Below are 23,660 nucleotides of genomic sequence, written 5' to 3' on the forward strand. Positions count from 1 at the left end.
GAACACCAATTTCAATGGAAACACCATTTACTCATAAGGGCCGAAGTTTTTATTTGATTTCAGATTGTGGTATTTTAAAGTCTGTATCCAAAGATTGTGTTAAAATAGATACTTGTTAAAGAGTAACAAGCAGTGTCCAAAAGCACCTCAACTAAGCTTTCAAGATAGATCCCCCAAATTAATAGGATACCAAAAATATACAAATCCCATCACACCAGTGTACTTGCCTCTCTCTCTGCTTCTTTCAGTGTGGCTTCTTTCTCCTTTACGCGCTGCACAAACATCTGTTTCATTTCTTCTTCCTTCCTCTGACGTTCACCATAAAATTCGTGTCTTTTGGCTTCATAGGTCTCCTGAAGACTAAAAATTTATTTGTGGTACTCTTATGTTAAAAAGATAATGTAACAAACTTGTAAAAACTCAAAACATCTCAGGTTAAGCCTCATAACTACAACAATATGTACCAATGTCCTTTCACACAGAGCAACTCGAAACATGAGGTCTCCTATAGTGAGACATAATAGAGAGCACTAGAATTTTGGAAACTCTGCTTTATCAAGTCCTTCACAATAAGTACTCTCATTTTACACCAAAGGAATTCCTCTTTCAATCCTCGTTAATTGGCATCAATGTGTCTAGGAAACTTGAAGTCCTGAAGTGATCTTTGACTCTTCCCTCACCCTCAACTCCGTATCTGATCACCAAGGTCTGTGAATTCAGCCTGTGACCGTGAAACATTTAAATCCAGTCTTCTTTGGTTTCTACAGCTATCCTGTTATAGCCTAACTTGATCTTTGAGATTTTCTGTCTTCACTATTACAATCATCTCCTAACTGACCACACTGGGCTTTTAGTTTCTCTTTATTTCACTTTGTTCTTGCCACTCTTAAGATTTTCCAACCAAACTACAGAGCTCGCTACCTTTGTTCTCTGCACCAGTTATGTTATCTACAGAATAAGGTCCCACTTCCTTTAAACAGCTTTTTAAAAACTTCACGGTATGGCCTTTCCAGATTCATTTCTTACCAAATCCAAACCGTGTAAGGTTCCACCCATACCAACCTATTCACTATTTCTAAAATATGCCATGCACTTCATGCTTTAGTTTGTTCCATCTCCTGCTTCCAATGCCACTGCCCACTTCCCAACCCCCCATTCTACCCAGCTAATCCTCTCTTCCTCAAGGCCAAATTCCAATGCAACTTCCTCTATAAAGCCTTCTCCATCCTCTCAGCTGGAAGTAACTGTTCCTTCTAGGCACTTCCATGGCACTTTGTTTATACCTCCTCCTGGGCATTTGTAGCCTACCTGCTTCTCTTCTAATAAAGCATCACCTTTGTAACCCGACTCTTAAGCAGAGCTCTCTAGACATTTCAGTTTCTTCATCAATGTTCATTTAATCACAGAAATTGTCAGGACTAGAGCTGAATTTAACCAAGCACAGCAAGGACTGTCCTATTTAAAATGTGATGAATTAAGAAATTTTACTAATTTTGGATGTTATAACTGGAGAAATAAATCTTTTAAGTATATAATTCTTTAAGTTCAAGGAAAACTAGAGTGAGACAGTTGCACAGTAGTAGTTGCACATTATGGCTGCTAGTGAGTGTGTAGAACACACAGTATGTATTCTGAGGGGGAAGAGATCCTAACTGTCTTTAAAAGCAAAGCTGGCAGGGGCACAAAATGCCCCAGGTGACCACACAAAGGCCTCAATCTCAAGGAGGCATTTTTTTACTTTGTACCAGGGTGTTTGCTTTTTTCTTCTATTTTCTGTATTTGTTTTGGTTTTATTTTAAAGAATCCTCTAACTCTTTCACCATTTTCGGAAACCTCACTACATTTTGCTGGTCCTACACAGGCTGACAGTCTTTAATGACAAACTTGGTTTCAATAACCACATCAAATGGACGTTTTTTAAAAGTTCTCAATCTATTCATACAAGCACTTGAGTTGCTTAGGAGGAAAATAAATCTACTCAGCAAAAAGACCTAACATTTGTTGAATAGCTGCTTCCAGCAAGGTAATTTTCTAGACTCCTTTCACTATCTAATTTCCATAGCAACTGTTAATGATCTAGGAATATTTCTCTGGCGGCAGTTTCTGTGTGTGAGCCGGGATCACGTCTCCTGAGACCCAAGAATGGAAACACGGAACCGGGAGAGGCAAAGAGTTTTAAAAAGAGGTAGTTTATTGAAAACAAAGGGTCAGAGCTCCCGTTCGGGAGGGAGTCCCGAATGGGGGTGCCCCGTGACTGAGGCAAAAGCTCTTACTTTTATACCTTCCCTTGTCTGCTTGGGGAAGGGAGCTGGAGACTTCTAATGGAATTCATCTATCAGGTTTGTCCTGTTTGCTCCTCCTGAAGGGATTAACGAACCAACCCATTCCTATCTATCAAATCTGTTCCTTTGTCCGGCCAAAAGGGATTTGAGATAATTTATTAACCTCAAGGTTATGTCCTGGAGTGAAGGAGACATTCCAGAACCTGGAATTTCAGGATATGGCTGCTTTTTGTTTATTCCACCAGGGACCTCCCTGTCTACCTAGCAACATACTAACTAACCTGTCTCATTAAGACGGGATTGTAATGGTAGCACTAAATTTTCTATTTTTGAGATTTGGACCTCTGGTATAATTCACATTAATAACTGTAGTTTAGCTTGGGACTTTTTGAAAGCTTTTTTCCCTTTTTAGCTTCTTAATGATTCTGCTTGCTGTACGTTCACTATGCAGACCAGTTTCAGTGTTTCTATTTACTTCGCCCAGTGCTGGCCTGTGACTTGGGAGAGGTTTCGCATCCGTCTGGGATCCATTCTCCTGGCTCCAACTTAAATCTATATAATATACGCAAAGGTTGCAGTAACCACTTTACCACACCTTCCCCCACCCCAACTACAGGAAAAGATAAAACTTGAGACCAAAACAAAGTCACAACTCAGTAATTTGCAGTAGTTTCTAGCAGACTCTGCCCAGCCGACTCTCCTCTTACTTTAATAAATCTTCTATATTTCTGTCTGACTTGTGAATTCTTTCATGGCCCGCGAGCGAGCAGACACAACAGCAACCGTGAAAAACAAGCACTAATATTCTTTTTACAGGCAAGAAAACAAAAGCTCGGAGAGGAAAGTAATCTGCCCAAACAAAGTACCATAATTGGTAAGGTCAAAGCTGGGCTTTGAACCAGATCAGACCTGTTCCAAAGCCATTGTCCTAAGGACCATAGATAAAACTACCTGAAGTGATGTCTCAGCAAAAGATCAAAAAGTGATGTAGTGTTCCTGCACATTTTCTATCATACCACACTGCTTTCCAGCTTTGACAACGCAAATTTATAAAGCCGACTGCAAGTAAAGAGCCTGCACTATCTTTCAAAAGATGGTAAAGAAACTCTTACATCTGAAAGGAAACGGTTTATATAGTGTTATGAAATTAATGTAACCATTGTTCTATCATGGGTTTATTTATTCAACAAAAATGAAAAAGTTTTCGTGCTATACTGCTCGTATTTCTAGTATAAAAGTAGCTTGCTGTCATGAATATTTAATGTAACATATAACTACAGTTGCAAATATCACTGATTTAAAGCAAAGTTGAAAATCAAAAGGAAAAAAAAAATCTCAGATGCTCATTTTTCATCAAGAAAGCCTCTCCAGTCCCTTCACTTTATGTTTTTCCATTTCTACTGTAGACTACATGCTTATGAGATAGAAAATTATAAACAGTGAGGAAAATGGCCACCATGGAAGGGAATTAAGACAGAGACCATTAACAAAGCCAGAGGAGGTAACTTGAATGGCTAAATAATAGATTCAGGATGCTGGACTCACAAAAATAATCCAGAGTAATTGGCTCAGGTGTAGGGTGGGGTGGGCGGTGGGAGGAGAAGGGCAACCGGCTTGTAACAAAGCAGCTAAAAAGCCCGCAAAAGCCCAGGTACAGGGGAAGGGCCAATCAGCTTGTAGTTAACAATTTCAAACTGCAGAGAACAAAGGCAGTCTGAAGAGATAAGGTAATAGCCCCTTGTTAACAGGTGTCAATCAAGTGGTCCCACACCTGTAGAGGAACAGCCCATCCCAGATAAAACCCACAGGCTCCAGTGAGCTGTGCCTTTCCGAGCCTTGCTTTTGCTTGGGGGCGGGGGGTGGGGGCTGGGGGGTGGGGGGTTGGGGGGGGCTTCCAAACCCTGTGGAGTGTACTTTTTCTCCTAATAATGCCACCTTTGAGCCTTTGGGCCTTTGCCCCTTTTCTGCCTTGCCTTGGGGCCTGCTTCAAACTCTTTGCGGAGTGTACTGTCCCTTTTAGTAATGGCCTTTGAGCCACTGCTTTCTGCCTAGACCCGCTTCTATTTCTTTGAAGTGTACTTTTTCTTCTAATAAACTGCTCTTTCACTACTTTACCTTGGTATTTTGTTCAATTCTTTGGTTGAGATGCCAAGAGCCTGGACACTGTATCAAGGCAGGCCCATCCTCTGCTAACATAGCGGCTAAGGTTCCCAGTGCTCATCCCCGGAGGCTCGGGTGTGGAGGCCAAGCCCAGACTTTTCACTGAGAAGGGCCCACTCTCCGGTAACACTTAGAAGTTAACTATTTCTTGAGAGTTCCAAAGACACAGAATTTTATGACAAAATTATACCAAACACTTAAGCAACACTAAAATACTAGAAAAATCTTCCATTCAAAACTACAAGTTGCACAACACTTCAAGGACAGTGACTTTCTACTCAAATGTCAAAGGTGACTGATGGGAACAAAACTGGGGCCTCCCCCACACCGACACCTAGTGCCCCATCTTCCTTGCTTGTCCTCTGCAAGCAACTGACAGCCCCTGCTTTCTACCCATCCTGTCACCTGGACTACGTGGAAGAAATCTCCTGTTTCAAGTTTTCCGTTCTTTATCTGATCAGTAAGCAGCTGCTCCCCAAACTGATGAAATGCTCAAAAAATGGATGTTCTGCACAATCTGTGGCTCTGACTGCCCACCACCTGCCTACCTCCTCTTGGTCTCATTGCTCTGATCACTTTTTGGAGTGCTACTCCTCCATGGTGCACAACTGGTGGGGCGGTGAATCAGGTTCACACCCACGCCTACCCGAGACCTGGCTACATGTCCTAAGCTGGGCCTGCTCTACACTTCTTCCGGGGCTCTGAGCAGAGAACAAAAAGGCTAAAAATGAATGGTTTCAGTTTATTTACTCCACTCTCAGCATTAGAGGAAAGTGGTCTCTACTTGTTCTCAACTTTCCTTTGAATTTCTAAGTCTTGGCCTATGCTGTCTTCCAACGATTGCTCTTTGTGTTTTGGATGGTGTGGTTTTCATTATTTTCAAAGAACTATAAAGGAAGCAACTGGACTGCATTACTTTGCTGTGCTTCGGATCCTCAACTTTAACAAAGCTGACCTCTCCTTTTCTCTTGAAACCCCCTTCATTTGGCTTCTAAGACATGACGCTGTTGATTGTCCTCTTTCCTCTACCCAAGGCTTCTCTTCTACCTGCTTCTCCAGCTGACAAATATTAGAGTGATCCAAGGCTGTTTTCAAGGTAACATTCTTTCCAGATGTACATCGCTCTCCAGGCAATCTTACCCATCCTCATACATTCCATTAACCATCTAAATGCCTATGCCTCTTAAGTTTACTCCTTTGGCCCAGCCCTCTCCTCTGAGTCCCAGATAAGTTGCCAAAGTGCCTATTTGACATAGTCACTTGGATGTTTCAGAGGGAAACTCAAAGTCAATAGGTCACGCCACTCACTGCTGCCCCACAAAAAAGCTAGTCTTCCTCCGGAAATACCTATCCTGATGAGTGGTACAAACATCTACCTAGCCAATGAAACCATAAATCCAGATTAGAAATCTTCCTTTAGCATCTTCTGGCACCTCCTGCTTCTTTATCTTATTATAGCCAAACAATCACTAAGTTCGTTCAGTTTTATTTTCAAACATGACCGGTTATATTTTCATTGTTATTACTTCAATCCCAGCAACACTCTCTTAACTGGTCTCTCCTAAGCATCTTTGCACAACCCTTTAATGCCTTCTTTACAGAACAGCTAAGAGTGATTTTTAAATTGTAAATGTGGTATCACTCCTTCAATGGCTTTCCCTTTACCTTAGGAGGAAGACAAAAATCATCACTAGGGCTTCCATGGTTTGACTCCTGCTTACCTGTTCTCTCCATCTTATGCCACTCCCACTGACTCCTCTCCAGCTGCGCTGATATTCCTCCAGAGTCTTAAAGATGTCATTCTCTTTCTGCCATCAGATCTTCGCATATATCTTGCTGTTTTCCCCACGTAATTATAGCTCAAAACAGTAACTGACTCAAAAAAGTCTTCCCTAATTTTCCAGAGAAATCAGGATACCCTGTCCCCTTTATACACTGTCTCTCCTTTAGTGCACATTTCACAACTGTAATTTAATGTGCAATTAGTTGTTTGATATTTTACCACCCCTACAAGAATGTAAACTACATGACAGCCAGGACTATATGATCGTATTCATTTTTATATGCCTAGCACTTAGTCCAGAGCCTTGTAAATAGTAGACACTTTCAAAATGCTTATGATTTTACACAGTATTATTCACTATTGACTCCAAAATTATCTCAGCCTTAACTTCTCCCAAGCTTCAGATTCATTTATGTAATAATCTACTCAAACTCTTCAACTGAATAGGAACTTAAATTTAACATGTATAAAACTTCTCAATTACCAACCATAAGTCCTAAAACATACCCCTTCCCCAATCTTGGTCATATCAATAAACATCACCACCATTATTCACCCAGTTTCTCAGGTCAAAACAGTGACTGGAGTCATCCTCGATTCCTCTCTTCCTTTTACATCCTACATCCAACCATCAATGAGTCCTATTAATTTGACTTTCAAATTACGTATCCAAAGTATATTTTTACTTTACTTCTACCATGTTTCCCTGAAAATGAGCCCTAGCCGAACCATCAGCTCTAATGCGTCTTTTGAAGCAAAAATTAATATAAGACCTGGTCTTATTTTAATATAAGATCTGGTTAATCTTAATATAAGATCTGGTTAATTATAATGTAATATAATATAACATAACATAATACCAGGTCTTATGTTAACTTTTGTTCCAAAAGACGCGTTAGAGCTGATGGTCCAGCTAGGTCTTATTTTCGGGAAAACATGGTATCACTACCATGTACTAATATTTGCATCATAGTGGTACAAGAAGATGAGAGAGAGCAAGGAATTGAAAGCTTATTTGAAGAAATGATGGAAAACTTCCCTAAACTGCTGACGGTAATAGACAGATTAAGTCCAGGAAGCAGACAGCCCCAAACAAGATGTACCAAAACAGGCCCACACCAAGACACATCATAATTAAAATGCCCAAGGTTAAAGATAAAGAAAGAATCTTAAAAGCAGCAAGAGAAAAGCAGTTAGTTACCAATAAGGGAGCTCCCATAAGACTGTCAGCTGATTTCTCAACAAAAACTTTGCAGGCCAGAAGGGATTAGCATGAAGTATTCAAAGTGATGAAAAGCACGGACCTACAACCAAGGCCAGAGCGGATTGGCAGGAAATATTCAAAGTGATAAAACCAAAGGACCTACAACCAAGATTACTCTACCCAGCAAGGCTATCATTTAGAATCGAAGGACAGATAAAGCACTTCCCAGACAAGAAAAAGCTAAAGGAGTTCATTGCCACCAAACCAGTATTACAACAAATGTTAAAGGGACTTCTTTGAGAAGAAGAAACAAATAAAATAAAAAATATGAATAATAAAATGGCAGTAATTACATATCTATTGACAATTACTATAAATGTAAATGGATTAAACACTCCAATCAAAAGACATAGGCTGGCTGAATAGATAAGAAAACAAGACCTAGGGGCAGCCGGATGGCTCGGTTAGTTGGTTGGAGCGCAAGCTCTGAACAACAGGGTTGCCGGTTTAATTCCCACATGAGCTAGTGAGCTGCTCCCTCCACAACTAGATTGAAGGACAACGACTTGGAGCTGCTGGGCCCTGGAGAAACACACTGTTTCCCAACAAAATCTTAAAAAAAAAAAAAAAAAAAGAAATAAAAAACAAGACCCATACATATGCTGCCTACACGAGACCCATTTCAAATAGAAAAACACACACAGACTGGAAGTAAAGGCATGGAAAAAGATATTTCATGTAAATGTAAATGGAAAAAAAAGTGGAGGTAGCAAACTTATATGACACAAAACAGACTTTAAAACAAAGGCTATAATGAGACAAAGAAGGACTCAACCATTCCACTCTGGATATCTAGCTGAAGAAATCCAAAACACTAATTCAAAAAAGATATATGCACCCCTATGTTCACTGCAGCGCTAGTTACAATAGCCAAGATGTGGAAACAACCAAAATGCTCATCAATAGATAACTGGATAAGGAAATTTTGGTACATATATACAATGGAATATTACTCAGCCATAAAAAAGAATGAAAACTTGCCATTTGTGACAAAGTGGATGGACCTAGACAGTATTATGCTAAGTGAAATAAGTCAGAGAAAGACAATATGATTTCACTTAGATGTGGAATCTAAGAACAAAATAAATGAACAAACAAAACAGACACAAACTTACAGAAACACAGAATATTTTGATGGTCACCAGATGGGAGAGGTGTTGGGGGGATAGGTTTAAAAGGGAAAGGGATTAAGATGTGTAAACTACCAGTTATATAAACAGTCATGGAGATGTGAAGTACAGCATAGGGAATACAGTCAATAATATTGTAATAACTATGTATGGTATCAGATGGGCACTAGACTTATTGGGACGATCACTTTGTAAATTATATAAATGGCTAATCACTATGTTGTACACCTGAAAGTAATATATTATTGTGTGTTAACTGTAATTGAAAAACAAAAAGTTAAAAAAAGAAATAAAATACAAAGTATTGTAATTTTTAAAAAAGGATTGATGAGGCTTAAGGTAAATCTACTACTAAATCATGCTTTTGGATATTTCTGTGAAATTATCCTGTTTTCATAAGAATCTACCTTTTTGTTTGTTTGTTTGGTTTTAGGTGCAAATAAGACTTCCCTGTACATGGCTTATTTTTTTAGGTTATATCTCATGTTTTAGCCGTTTTCTGTAGCATTTATTATCTGTATTGTACATGTGATATTTATATTGTATCTGAATCAATAAACATTGATTACCTCCCCCCAAAATAAAACAGTGCTCATCTTTGGATTAAAAAAATCCCAACAATAAATATCTTCTGAATGACTGAATGGTAATACTAATTTAAATGCAGATTCTTGGGCTCCATCCCTGGAAATTCTGAACCTGTATTACTCACTCATCCACAGCTGACTGATGACTGATCCACCAGGCAACCTGAATTCCAATTCTCAGAGTACTTCAAGGTTGTCCCACTAGCTCTCATTCAGGATCCACGTCTCATTAATGCACACAAAGACCTCTGAACTGATCATCACACTTAAAAGAATGAGAAGTGAAGCCTCCTCTGGGAAGCACTAGAGAAACCAACGCTAGATGATTTATCTTCAATAGAGAAAATAATTTCACCAGAATTGGCCCATAACTAGAAGCATAGCATGCATGAATAGGTGAGGAGGGGTTAAGTACATATAATTCTTAATTTATTATGCTTCCAGAGCTAAAACACTAATTAAATCCATGGATGGAAAAAAATTAAAAATTCAACCTCATCTATTAAATCTTCTCAAAGGTCATATGCAATAGCAGCATCAATTTCATGTTCTCCTTCTCCTTCCTTTTGTTTTCACTCTGGTATAAATATTAATAAGCCAGGAAAATGACTGAAATGCAAATAATGGAATATTAAAGCAATCCTTAGTCTCATAACAGAGTTTAAAATAGCGTTTGTCCTAAAGATCTCATGCTTTTTCCTCAATGCAAAAATTGTTCTGAAATGCTACATCAAATTTGATTTCGTTTATTAAGGATCAGAGTTTCATGTTTACGTATCTTATTCCAAAAACAAACAAAAAAAAGAATGTAGCAGGATATAAAATTACCAAGCAAGTTTATAACAACATTTAATGCTCATCATCAGAAGGCCATCAGTTTCTAAAGTTCTTTTAACTATACTATAATATTTAAGAAAGTCTAATTTCTGACTCCCTACAAGTACTTTCATTCTTCCTTTATATTTTCCTAAATTTAAGTCATTCTAAAACATTCATCAGGATAAAAACCACGTTTTAAAATTTATTTAATATAATTCACATTCCAACTTTCTTTTATAATCATAGATAAACGTGCTTTCAGCCTCTTCAGATAAATAAAAAAAATATAAAATCACATTAAAAGAGTTTTTCTTTCTTCATTTTAGCATACACTGAAATGTGGGTTTTTACTGTATATTCTTCCTTCTACTTAACTCCGTGAGTCAGATAAGGACTTAGAGAGCCATAAAAGCAAGAAGGTTTCAAGTGATTCGAGAAGCAAAATAATTAATCATTGTCAAATGATTCTGTCATATTGGAAGATTTCCGAAAAACACATTCTCCATCATCCTGGATACGTAAAAAAGTACAGTCCTCTCTAACTTCCACTTTGGTCAGCTTCTCAGAGAAAACCCCACTTACCTGAGTGGCTTATTCTCTGGGCCCACATCAGTAAAGCCCATTTCCTCCAGTTTGCAACGCCTGTAGAGTTCATAGTGCCTAGTGTGGGTCTGTTCTCGCAGATCCTCCATGTTTGTACAAATGAGCATTTCCCGGAGCTTTACAAAGTCACAGTGGTTTTCATTTTCCACTAACCAGAAAAACAAGAAACAGCAACACTAGTTTTTTAATTCCTGTCACACAATTAGTGTTTATTGAACAAATGAAAACATTTGAAGTAACAAACAGCGAAATGATAAGTCTGATTAACAGCCATGATTGTTTTATACAAATAACCAAAGAAGAAACTCTTGGTTATATACACTACACTGAATTATAGGCAAATCAGACCAGGAGATTTGCTTTAAATTTAGTAGCCAATGGATAAACAGGAATGAAATACATTATATTACGTTACCATAGCTCCAGTTATTTCACTAACACTGTGTTAGCAGTTTACAAACCATCTTCAGTATATTTCACATAGTGCTTAAAAAGAATATGGAACATTATTTCACTTCAAAGTAAAACTTCAAAGTAGTAAATTCTGCATACTCAGGAATACCATCTGTGCATGACATACCTATCAAATTCTTTTTATACAATGCCACATTTATGACCCTGGGTTAGATACTATTCACAGTTGGCCCTCCAGTGTTTATGGTGACCAGAAGACTACAAATAAATGTTACTATTTAAGCACAATATTTTTAATATCTTTATACATTAAAAAATGTTTACATTTTCAATATTTTTTGTTAATTACAATATTTGTCAAATTTAAAAAAAGCATTGAGAAACCGGTACTAGCAAGGATAATCTATTCCAGATTAATCAGCTTCACAAGTAAATGAACCAGATAGTACTCATTACTTATTATAATACTAAATAAATCCTCCCATTTTTTAGTTACCTGACTGGTTTGTTTTGGAAATAGTTGACAATACTTTGGAATAAAAATATATAAATTTATAATGATAGTTTATTGTACCCTAGAATTACAAAATAATTAGTTTACATATCACGTTTAAACACTATTATTTACACTCAAATTTTGTTCAAAGTACCTGACCCATGTGTCCCACTTTCCGAATGTCTTGGCACACCTGGGCAGGTAAATGGAAAGGCTCTGCCTGGTCTCTACAGACTTGGCTAAACAGAACATGGCCAACTTTTCTGACAACCAGTCATAATCCAAAATAAGCATCACCTCAAAGAATGCATTAAATGCAACTTTGAGACTATTAGGCGACATAAATATTTCTAGGCATCATTTATCTCATTTACCTTGTACAACACCCCAAGGGTACTGACGAGCTTTGACCATCTTATTTCCAACTTTTACCTCATCCATACTTCCTACAACAGCAAATGGCAAGTGTCCCTGGAAAGAAACCATGATATCAATCACATCTCATACCAATGTGATAAATGACTAAAATAGTTTTATAAAAATAACAGAGAAAATATATTAAAGAGCAAATTTATTAAAATCAAATGATTCATTATGCCTCAGATTTTAAAACTTTGCAGTGAGTATGTGCCAACTGTACTACCAGAGTCATTTTCAGGTCCTATAAAGAAAATGATTTACTTAGCATCCCCCCTACATGTTATAAAAACATACAAAGAGAATGAATTCTAGCAGAGATATCATTTCCCTCAATATTATCTTTACCCTAAAAGACAATGTTGAGGAAATGGTGCACGTGCACTCACACTCACACACACATATATATAACTCGAGTAAGGATATATCTATGTAGTGTGTGTATAAATATGAAACTAATATAAAATAATATTTGTCTCAAACTAATGCTAAATACAGTAAATATTACAGAATTTAGAGGAGTGAGAGATCATTGTGCAGGAAGATACAATCCAAACTAGAGACAGATCAAGTAGAGTAGAAGAACTCACTTAGGTAAGGAGAAAATTTTGAACAAAGACACAAAAGCCAGATTTAGAGTCAGTGATTAGATTGGTCTATCTGAAGCTGAGAAGTAATATAGGGGAAAAGTCTAATGTAAAAAGTATTAAGTATTATGTTTAATATGTAACAATTGACATTTAGTCTCTTGATTGTGCCTTTCTGAAAAATTATTCCAGATGGACATAGAAATTAGATGTAAAGGCAATATGACACATAGAAATTAAGATCACTTACATTTACATTAGTCATTTACATTAGTCAGGTTTTTATATATTTATTGAAGTATCTTAAAATAAATGGGAGTATAAAAAGCCAGAAAGTGAAAAAAGAGACATGGAAGGAACAGTTACTGAGTGTCACTGTGTTAGGCAGTGCACTCAAGTTGTGTCTCCTCAACAACCTTTAAGATAGGTATTAGTAACCCAACTTTGTAGGTAAGTTAATAGTCTCGGGAGGTTAATAACTCCCACAGAATATATGGTTAAGTCTGTCTGACTCCAAAACCCATGATCCTTCAAAATATAACCAGATATTTAAGAAATTTGGTAGCCTGAAGAAAGTAACACAAAGAACTTAGTCAGCTTCAATTATATTAAGCTAAAAGTTATGTGAATGTTCAATATGTATGTGTGATACTTTAAGGGAGAATAAGCTTAAATACCAGATTGGAAAGATCTCCTTAAAGATTTTAAGATTCTAAAGCATCCAAGGAGGCTACAAAGTCTTCTCATGTTTTTAAAGACAGGATAGAAAGGAATCTTTCTAAGGCAATTGAGTATGGTTCCACAAAAGGGCTATCTCAGTCTCACAAATACATCCCTTTATTTACATGAAAGTAGAGAGGAAAGAAAACATGCTTAAAAATATATTTCCATTATACTTTTTTCAACTCTAGAAAATAAAACATTTTCCTATATTAGACTTTTTGAAAATTCACCTTGTTTGAAGTCTTTTTGGAAGACAAGTGAAAATATATTAGTAGTAATGTTACCTATAAATTACTTTTTTTCACATGTAAAACAGAATTAATATTCAGTTAGGAGCTCACATTCATTGAAGCATTGATTTTAGCAATAGTTTCATCATCTGTTGGGAACTGGTATATCTGGACGCCATTGCTGACCAATTCACTCATGAGCTTGATCTTAAACCTCTGTAATTCAGTTTTAGAAATTGCATCTGCTTTGGCAATCACTGGTATAATGTTCACCTATTAAGATTAAAGAAAAACAAAATCTCATATCTGAGGATTTATATTTTCATCCTGCAGTTTTTGCATTCAAAACCACTACATGTCTGACAAATGTCCTTAACCTCGATCAAGTGATGAGCAAACTACAGTCCAGCTCACTGCCTGCTTATATAAACAAAGATTTATTGGAACACAGCTAGGCCCATTTATTTACATATTGTCTATAGCCACTTTCCTGTTAAAATAGTAGAGATGAGTAGTTATATCAGAGACCATGAGGCCTGCAAAGCCTAAAGTAGTTACTACCTGGCCTTTCACAGAAAAAGCTTACCACCTCCTGACCTAGATAAGCACTGGCTTCATCCTTACCATATACCCCTACACTGTCCTTCCTGCAAATGCTGGCCTTACAATAACTGCTGCTAAAAAAAAGCACAGCTCTTATAATATTAATCTTTCATCTGAATTTAGGTTTAGAAATCTCACATTTTCTTCTCTCTTTTCAAAGTCTCTTACAATTCTATCTATACAATAAAATGTAAGCAGTAAGTTCACCAAGAATTTTTTATTTCTTAATAATCTAAGCAATAAGTAATTAGGATGACTGACCCCCACAAAACTATGAAACAGTTGAAGTTTCTCCTTCTGCCTCTCATTTCAGCAGGCCCCTTTTCCCCAAAGAATTCACCCAATCTGTGACCCACTGTCAGAGACTCCTACCTAGATTTTGAAAAAGGAAACTTTATGAATACCAACCGAAGCTGTTCATGACTCAAAGGACTAACCCTCTCAGCATTATCTAAAGTCCTATCATTGGCCAGAGAGGAAGAGAATTGGGGTCATGAAGACCAACCACCTTGTAAAGCTAATTCTATAAGATTAACGACCCAACCAAGGGTTGATGTCTATACACATTTAGGGGTTTGTAGGCTTTTTTGTTTTTACTTAGCAAAAAACTTCAGGCTAATTAGTCATATGTGTCAAAAGAGTAAAGCATCAATGTACTTTTCAGAATGAAAGTGAAAAGTAAAAACCATAATTCCTATTCTTAAATTTTTTTCTCTTGTCCAATTTCACACTGATTTACTAGTATGTTTGGATTTATTAGTCTTAAACATGCTCCAATGAAAGTAAAGATTTTAAAAAATTATCCATGAAATAAATGACAGAAAACTTTCCAACAACTGTGGGTAAATAGCTTTCACGTTAAATTAGTCGAAGTACATAAAAAGTTGATGCCACGTTCTTGGTTTCAATATTATGTACTTCAGTATTCAGTAATTATGCCAAGTTAATAATTTATAATTACTTCCACAATAAACAGCAGAAAGTAGGCTGTAGTGTAAGTACCTACATTAAGCTTTTTGGTTGTAATAAAAGTGCCTGACATTAAGCTTTTCATTGCCAAGGTATCCATTTCAAAGACATCAATCTTGAATAAAAATACTGCCAGCTACATGACAGAGGTACTAGAAAACAATTAGATAAAGAAACAGACCATCCCCATCCAGGAAGTCCCCTTTTTAGAAAGCTTGGGCAACCTAACAAACTGACCCCTTGATTAAGGCCACTTCTCCCTTCCCGTGCTCTAATTCTCACTCTTAGGCTTTAAATTCACCAACAGAGTGAACCCGTGAAACCCTCAACACCCCAACCTTGGACCCTGATAAAGGCAGAACCCCAGGTTCACATGCCCTCCTTTTCTCTCTTCTCTTGACCTCACTGTGTGGCCCTTTGGGTATGCTGTGTATACTCCAGGATCTGTGAGTAACAAATCTTGTTCTTCAAAGTTGCCTGATGGTTTCTTGCTGAAGTGAACTCTGAGATCATAGTAAGAACCACAAGGGTCGGCCCAGTACCAATGCTTCCCCTGGTGGTGGTCAGGGAATGGCTGGGGGACTCACACTACAAGTAAATGCAGGCGGAGTACCTCGAGCATTCCTAACACAGGGCATCACTATCAATAGGCTGGGAGGACACAATATAGACCGTAAGATAAACATAATGTGTGTTTGTATATGGGGGAGGGAAAGTAACAGATGTTTCACATTGATGGTAACCTGTCACTATTTGCATAAGATAAGGTAACTTTTCATGTTAAGCAGTGGTGTGTTCTGCTTCTAGGAACAAAAGACAAACTATCAATTTAATTAATCTTCACATCAGCCTCTTGAGATCACTTCTTTTAAAAACTGCCTAGTTTTTATTTTAGAGGTGAGGAAACTGAGGCTCAGAGGACTAAAGAAACTTGCCCAAGAACACATAGCTATTAAGTGACAGAGCCAATATTTAAAACCAGCCTCCACTGACACCAATTTCTATGATCTTTATAGGAATTATACCATGCTGCTTCTGTCTAGTTAAGACAAAGTTGCACACTCTTGCTTTTATGTTCCATTAATAAATATGAACTTCCATATAATCAGACTCAACTATGAAAATAACTGGCTAAATGGTTAGAAAATCTGATCAAATGAAAAGGCTATCACATAAGCTTCATCAAGTTTTTGCTAAAACCAGGGGACTGGACCACTAGTCAAAAGTCAGTCAATCTACGCACAAAGACTTCACTAGCAGGCCTTCATGTTTTCCATACCGATATCTATAATATATTGAAAGTAGTAGTGTCCAGATTGCCCTTGCTTTCTGAATAGTGTCTCATAAAACTATTATCCAGGATAATGCAAGCTGTATTTCTCATACCATCAAAGGTTACAGAACTCTGTAGATTTTTTTTAAGACAGTAGTCTTTAACCATCTTTTAAATAAATAAAAAGTCTAAAGTGAGTTAATTTGTAATATTTTTTCATAGTTTCCTGAATTTATATATAGCTCCTTGGGTCAGAAATTCAAAAGTAGGTTTTCTTGGTATAGTTCAAATTAAACTATAACTTACTATATGATAAAACAATAAGTCTTAATCTTTGTCAATGAACTTCTCAATAGTGTCATAAAGTAAAACTAGTGTCAAATAAATTCCATATTGAAAAATATGTACATGAATTCCCATATTCTGACCCGCAATTTAATATTTAAAAAAGAACTAAATGTTTATGTTAATGTTTTTTCTTTGCATCTCATCTTCCGATCTGAATTTCTCTGGAAAATAACCTAACACTGAAACTTATCAAATGTTATAAAAATGCACAGCATAAAACGGTTATTATGTATAATTATCATAAAGCTACTTTAATAATTCAAAACAAATATTAAAACAGGATACGCTGACTCTTTTTCCAAACCCACCTTGCTGTCAAGGCTCTTCATAGTTAAGAGATCAAGTGTCTTCAGCGAGTGGCCTGTTGGTGAGATGAAGTAGAGGCACACGTGGATACGAGAATCATGGTAGTTAAAGAGAGAACGCTTAATCTTTAGTTCTTCTTGGAGATAGGCCTCAAACTGAGCATCTATATAGTCAACTATCGGTTGGTAGCTAAAAAAACAATTATTAAAATATTAAATACAATAGCATATTCATGCTACCCTAACAAGATATTTATGTAACTCTAAAGTCTGAGAGCTATATTTTCACCAATTAATAAGCAGTTAATATCTAGGCTGAACTGGTAACTTTAGTAATAAAACAAATTGTGCAGAACATGCATGTACAAAGGCAGTACTTTGAAACCATCAGGACAAACTGTGCTTTAAACTGGTTTATAGAAATAATATTTAATTTACATCGATTCATCCTCACGTTCATTCATACAATGGATCTCTTTCTGACAAAGGTTCCCACACTTCCCAGACTGCTGAATGAAGATAGGCATCTAATTGTAATCAAAATGGACATGGCATATTATTTAACTGAGAAAAGGCATGGGTATCAATAACTTAAAAGATATTTAAGTCAAATTCCATGACTTCTTGCTTCTTAAATCAGATTTGTAAGGCACGAAAAGTACTAACATATTAAGGAGGAAAGGTACACATCAAATGAAAGTATCAAACTAGTAATTCAGGCATGATTTTATTTTCACTTAATTATGAACAAAGAGAAAAGGCACATCACAGCCAATCCTCTGAGTCCTTGCTCTGTTTGCTTCTCCTCCCTGGCATGCCTCCTTCCCTAGAGCTGTTTCATTCTATTCATCCTTCAAGATGCAAACCATATCACAGGGCGTGTGGAGAGCACTGAGCTAATTTTCTTGGAAGATTAGTTTGTGAATGTTCCACTTCATTTTCATATGCTAAATCACACGGCCTACATAACAACTTTCTACTCTTAACTATTCTCATTAAGCAAATTTGGGTTTTCAAGTGAAAATAACAGGAAGTTTTTCGTCTGTTAAATTCCCTGAACACCTTTATAGCCCCCAAATGGAGCAGAACCTTTTGCAGCTGAGGTACTCAATAAATGTGTACAGAACTGAATTCTTCCCCCAAATTCCTGACCCTTCTAGTCCTTGAGGATTATCACCTCTTTAAAGTCACAGAATACCTTGTTCTCCCCATGCAGATGGTACATAATGTGAGGACAGAGACAGTACCTTATACTTTTGTGTTCTCTACAACAACTAGCGTAATACCTTGAACATTATCAGATGGGCTACTAGGAACACCATCCTTGGGAAACTGGTCTAAATGTGACCCAAGATGATTCCCTTCCCAAAATAATAAAACAGTAAAAATTAATCTGTAAATACACATTTAACATAAAAATTCCAAATAAGCTTTTATTAATGACAAAATAGATCACTAACATGACCTATTATATGACCTAAATAGCCATAAACTTTCCTCTATCTGAATGTTTTGCATTATCCTTGTCATAAATGAAAACCATAAACAGTTTCTGCTAAATGAATATACTATTAGGAATTCTTCCATAGTAAAATGAATTCTTTCATTTCCAGTAAATTGCAGACACACTGTTCCAATGAAATGAAAGACACTGGCTTAAAATATAAAAATCACCTCTTAAAAACATCAAAGTACTCATAAAGTGGCAAGGAATTAACCAGGTCAAAACTGAAGAGAATGTGGAAACTCAGAGAGTAAGCAGAGGACTAGAGTAAGGGTCAGTAAATAAATGGACCAAATCAGGCTGATGCCTATTTTTGCCAGCAAAGATTTACTGAAACACAGCCACATTCATTTGTTTATGCACTGTCTATGGCTGCTTTTGTGTTACAATGGAACAGCTGAGTAGTGTGGAGAGAGACCATACGTCCTCCAAAGCTTGAAATATTTACTATGCGGCCCCTGCACTAAAAGCATCAATGCTAGTTTCGTCCTGAGGCTATCTGTCAATCTAATTCTTGGGCTTTGCTTCTGAAGGACTCACAGGACAAAGAGGAAGAAATCAAAGTCCAGGGCCTACACAAGGTGGAAATCTATTGAAAGACTGCCTCTCCACATTGAGCTGAGATCCTAAAAGCCTAAGCCTTCAGGGTAAAAAAGAACTACAAGTAAACCCTCGATTCCCTCCCCTTTCTCCAAGAATCTGTAGGGAAGGCTGCCCTGGCACTAAATGAAATAGGAAATATAAAAACAAAGGAAAGAAAGACCCATCGTTGAGACCTTGTGGTGACAGGGTCGGCCCTTATACGTATCTGCAGCACAGGTGCACACTGCCTCTTTGATTTTGGGAACCTCAAGCCATGAAATAGGTTTAGGGAGACTCAGAGTATTAATGCCCAGAGGGACCTAACATAAGCAAGTCCAAATCTGTTCAAAGGAAGACATCTTCATCTTAGACCTCAAGTATCTCTGCAAATAATTTTTCACAGGTCATAACTATAATAAAAAATAACCAAGCGTGTAAGAAAATGGAAAGCATCATGAATGAGAAGGAAAAAAAAAAGCATCAGTAAAATAACTGTAAAATTTTAATATACTATAAGATATAATTATAAATAGAGATAAATGAAATAGAAATGAAAGGCAAATTTGAATGTACGTGCTGGGAATAGTAAAGTACTAAAAAGTGATGCTATAGCTATAAACGTGAACTACACAGAATATACAGGTTTGAAAAACATAAAACAAAATTAACAACTCAATGGATTAGCTTAATAGCATATTGGACAAAGCTGAAGAAAGAATTAGTATACTGGCAAATAAATTAAAAATAATTATCCAGAAAGCAGCAGAGAGGGGGGAAAAAGATAAAAATATGGAAGAGAGATTAAGAGTAAGAGACGTAGAAGACATAACCAGAAGGTCTAAGATATAACATACATTTCACCAAATTTTCAGGAGGAAAGGAGACATAAAAAGGGGCAGAAGCAATATTTAAAGAGATGATGCCTCCGATTAATAAAGAATTGATGAAGCTGTTCAGACTCAAGAAGTCAAACAAATCACAAGCGAGATAAATCAGAAATAAATGAAAACACAGATATGGTAAAACTGGAGAACAGCAAAAACCAAGATCTTAAAAGCACTAGGGGAATAAAACGAGAGTACTCTTAAGAGGCAGACAGACCAACAGCTGATTTCTCAACAGTAAAAACAGAAGCCAGGAGACAGTGGAATGTATCTTCAATGGGAAGAAAGAAAATAATTGCCCACTATATCCTTAATAGGAAACACATCTAAAACACAAGGATACAGAAAGGTTGAAAAGTAAAAGGATCGGAAGAAAACACCATACATAAAAGAAAGTTGATGTCCCTATACCGAAGTCCGACAACACAGACTTAAGACTTAAGACAAGAAGCTCTACAAGAGAAAAATTAGAGCAAATTAGATGGAATTTGCTCTAAAAAACGGCAATTATAGACTTAAAAGCAGAAATTAATGAAATAAGAAAAATGAAAACTGTAAAATTGTGATTATAGAGAAGGGAAATAAATGAGGGAAAACCTATGATTTCCCCAACTTACTGCCCGGAGACAAGTTTCCACCACATAGCACAGAAGAAAACAGAGCCTGGCCGACTCAGTAATGAGTTGAGGAGATATAGGTAGAAAGAAGCTCAGGGAAGCCAAAGCAACTGTTAGGTTGGTGCAAAAATAACTGCGGTTTTTGCAATTGTTTTTAACCTTTTTAAACCAGTTACTTTTGCACCAACCTAACAGAATTTGTGGTTAAGAACACTGGAACGGAGGGAGCTGCACCAACAGAAAGCCCTAGAGATCCGGAGAGTCGTTCCCTGGTGGCTTTGGGGAAGCACTGATCTGCATGTGAGGAAAGTACCCAAGACTATGGACATTTCCTATGTTACAGCGACGGTGGTGGTTACACACCTATATATATTTAATGCACAAATTAATTAAATTGTACATTTAAAAAAAAGTGCATTTTATTTTTTCTATGTAAATTATACATCAATAAAACTTATTTAAAAAGAAAAACAAGAACTAGAAAGGAAGAAATATAAATGTCATTATTTATATTATAAATAATAGTAGATTATACTATTACATTACATAGAAAATCTAAACAATATTAAAGAGAAATTGTTAGAACTAGAGAGTTTACAGATGTTGATATATGCAGAATCAATTATATTGCTATACACCAAATAGAAAATGAAGTATTTTAAAAATATACCATGTATGAGAGCATCAAAAATGTCAACTACCTAAGGATAAATTTAAGTAAAGCCATATAAGATATCTGTGTAGAAAATAATTTAAAAATTAGTAAGATTTAAACCAACATGCCACAGGTCTTTGCCTCCGCCACTAATTTCCTTCCAAAAAGCCGATACAAGTCATTTCTTGAAATTTAAAGTGGAACACACAAATGTACAGAAAGCAAGCTAACACAAGTCACACAAAGAACATTAATTATGCAAAATATTTTCCCTCTAAAGCCAAATTCAGAAAAGTGGAAATTACCTCTAATAAAGAAAATATATACATTTCAAAAAAAGAACAAAAATTATTGCTTTACCCTAATCTATTTCCTCCTTTCATAGTTTAAATTGCATACAGAATCTATACTCAATCTTTATAATACCATAGGAGAAACAATTCCATAATATAAAGTAGAAATTTCATTCTCAAACCCTTCCTATAACGCTTAATAATGTACCTGGCTAATTTGCTTAGAATTTCACAAAAAAGTTTATGTACCATGGATTTGGCCATTACATATTTAGCATTGTGTATGTCTTTTTTTTTCCTGCCTCAATGACATAAGTCCTGCCTGAAAATTAGTACACATCACTTAATATACACTGAATTGGAATATCAGGAATTAATTAAAATGATTTTTGCTGAAATACACCTTTTAAGAATGTGATTCAAATTATTCTAAACAAATTAGACAACTAGATATAAAAATGTCAATTTGTAAATGAGAACAAAACATTGCTCAATTATTTAAAAAATTAAGTCTGGGAGGAAAGATATGGATTTCCATAGTAGAAAATCAAATCACAGGTGATGAGGCAAGAAGACAAATATCTTGAAATAAGAAAAACTTGTTTTATTATTAGAAGAAAACATGTACCTCTTGTCTTTGTTTATTTGGTCACCAAATCCCACTGTATTCACAATGGTCAATTTCAATCGAACATTACTTTCTTGGAGTTCATATGTCTGAGCTTTAAGTCTAACATGTGGGTAAAAATGTGAGGATTCATGGTCTTCAAAATTAGTATTAAACAATGTATCAATCAGCGTTGATTTTCCAATTCCAGTCTCCCCTGAAAGAAACAAAGGTACATCTTTACAGGTGCACAGAATGGATGTAAAAAAACAGAACTATGAACTCTTAGAGTGCTTTCAAGGATCCCAATTATTTCAAAGGCTGAGGTGTCCATGAAAGAAATACATGCTAAGGGTGGTCCACTGAGTCATTAGCAGAGCATAAAAATGAACATGTATGCTAGGTTACTCAGAGCTCTGAAGAAAGCACTGAAATGTTTAAAGAACAAACAAAAAGTTTAAAACAGTACAGTTTAAAAAAAAATCAAAAACACAAAACTGATAGAATTTAAATAACTGAAAAATATCTATGATCATGATCTCAAATTGATGACATGTATACCACACAGCTTACAAGAATGACGTACGCACAAGGAACATGAAGGAACAATTTAGAGGAAGAGTCTGGCACTTACCAACACAGAGAATATTAAAACAGAAGCCTTGCTGAATGGATCTATTGACCAGTTGATCAGGCAAACTCTCAAAACCAACATGGCCAGACATAGATAAAGAACGAATTTTTTCTTTTTTTTGCTGAAGAAAAACAAAAGAACAGCAACAATAAAAACAAAACTTTTACTAAGATAGGAAATAAGCAAATTTGAAAGAATAACTATAATTTATCAAAGAAACTAAAGCTTTTATGATCGTTACACCTCTCCAAGATACAAGTGATTAAGTAAACTTGTGAGAAATCTGCCCAGACCCTCAAAACATGTATTTCTTCTTCTCTTCATACGATGAGAGTCCAGCACTATTTATAACATTAAAATATTTGATTTCCAAAATAAGAAAATACCCAAGTAAACTAAGGCATATTCATTCACAAAACAGAATATTTAAAGTCATTAAAGATGCTTATGATATAATTTTAATAACATTTTAACATTTTCAGTAAAATATTTAGTGATAAAAAGTACAAGACAAAATTATAGATACAATTCCAGCTCCCAGTAAAGACAGAATAGCTTATGTCACACTAACCTCCTGCTAATAATTATAATCAATTCTTTCAAGTCACTGGAGTGCAACCAAAGGCAGACACTGGAGGGGAGACTCTTGAGAAGGAAACCATATAAGGTGAGATGCATATTTTCCAGCTTTCTCCTGAGGGTGCTCCCCAGTCACTGATTGCTGCACAAGAAGGTAGAGCACATTATGGAAGTGGCAGCCTTACTGGGTTGAGAAGTCAGTTGGAGATAAGGGCAGGGAGATCAGCTGAAAATTGAAGGAGAAAATTCCAGAAGGAGGGACTCCAAAATCTGCAAATACACTCCCCTCAAATCTTTCGCTGACTGCTGAAC

At 36.3% G+C, this 23,660-nt stretch overlaps 1 protein-coding gene across 3 annotated transcripts in view; it reads right to left on the reverse strand.

The window, feature by feature from the left end:
* SEPTIN10 (septin 10) overlaps positions 1-23,660 on the reverse strand; it is a 62,654-nt gene that overhangs the window by 9,978 nt on the left and 29,016 nt on the right. For 2 of the 3 annotated variants that reach the window (XM_081069675.1, XM_081069673.1), the window contains exons 3-9: positions 22,770-22,890; positions 22,157-22,352; positions 16,997-17,183; positions 13,607-13,768; positions 11,913-12,009; positions 10,608-10,776; positions 228-360 (exon numbers count right to left, since the gene is read on the reverse strand). In XM_081069675.1, the coding sequence (XP_080925801.1) occupies positions 228-360; positions 10,608-10,776; positions 11,913-12,009; positions 13,607-13,768; positions 16,997-17,183; positions 22,157-22,352; positions 22,770-22,890 (1,065 nt within the window). Of the gene's footprint in view, positions 1-227; positions 361-10,607; positions 10,777-11,912; positions 12,010-13,606; positions 13,769-16,996; positions 17,184-22,156; positions 22,353-22,769; positions 22,891-23,340; positions 23,491-23,660 lie in introns of all 3 variants that reach the window. The other variant, XM_081069674.1, reaches the window with a different exon arrangement.

This window comes from Rhinolophus hipposideros, assembly GCF_964194185.1.
Source record: "Rhinolophus hipposideros genome assembly, chromosome: 12".
Lineage (NCBI taxonomy): Eukaryota > Metazoa > Chordata > Mammalia > Chiroptera > Rhinolophidae > Rhinolophus > Rhinolophus hipposideros.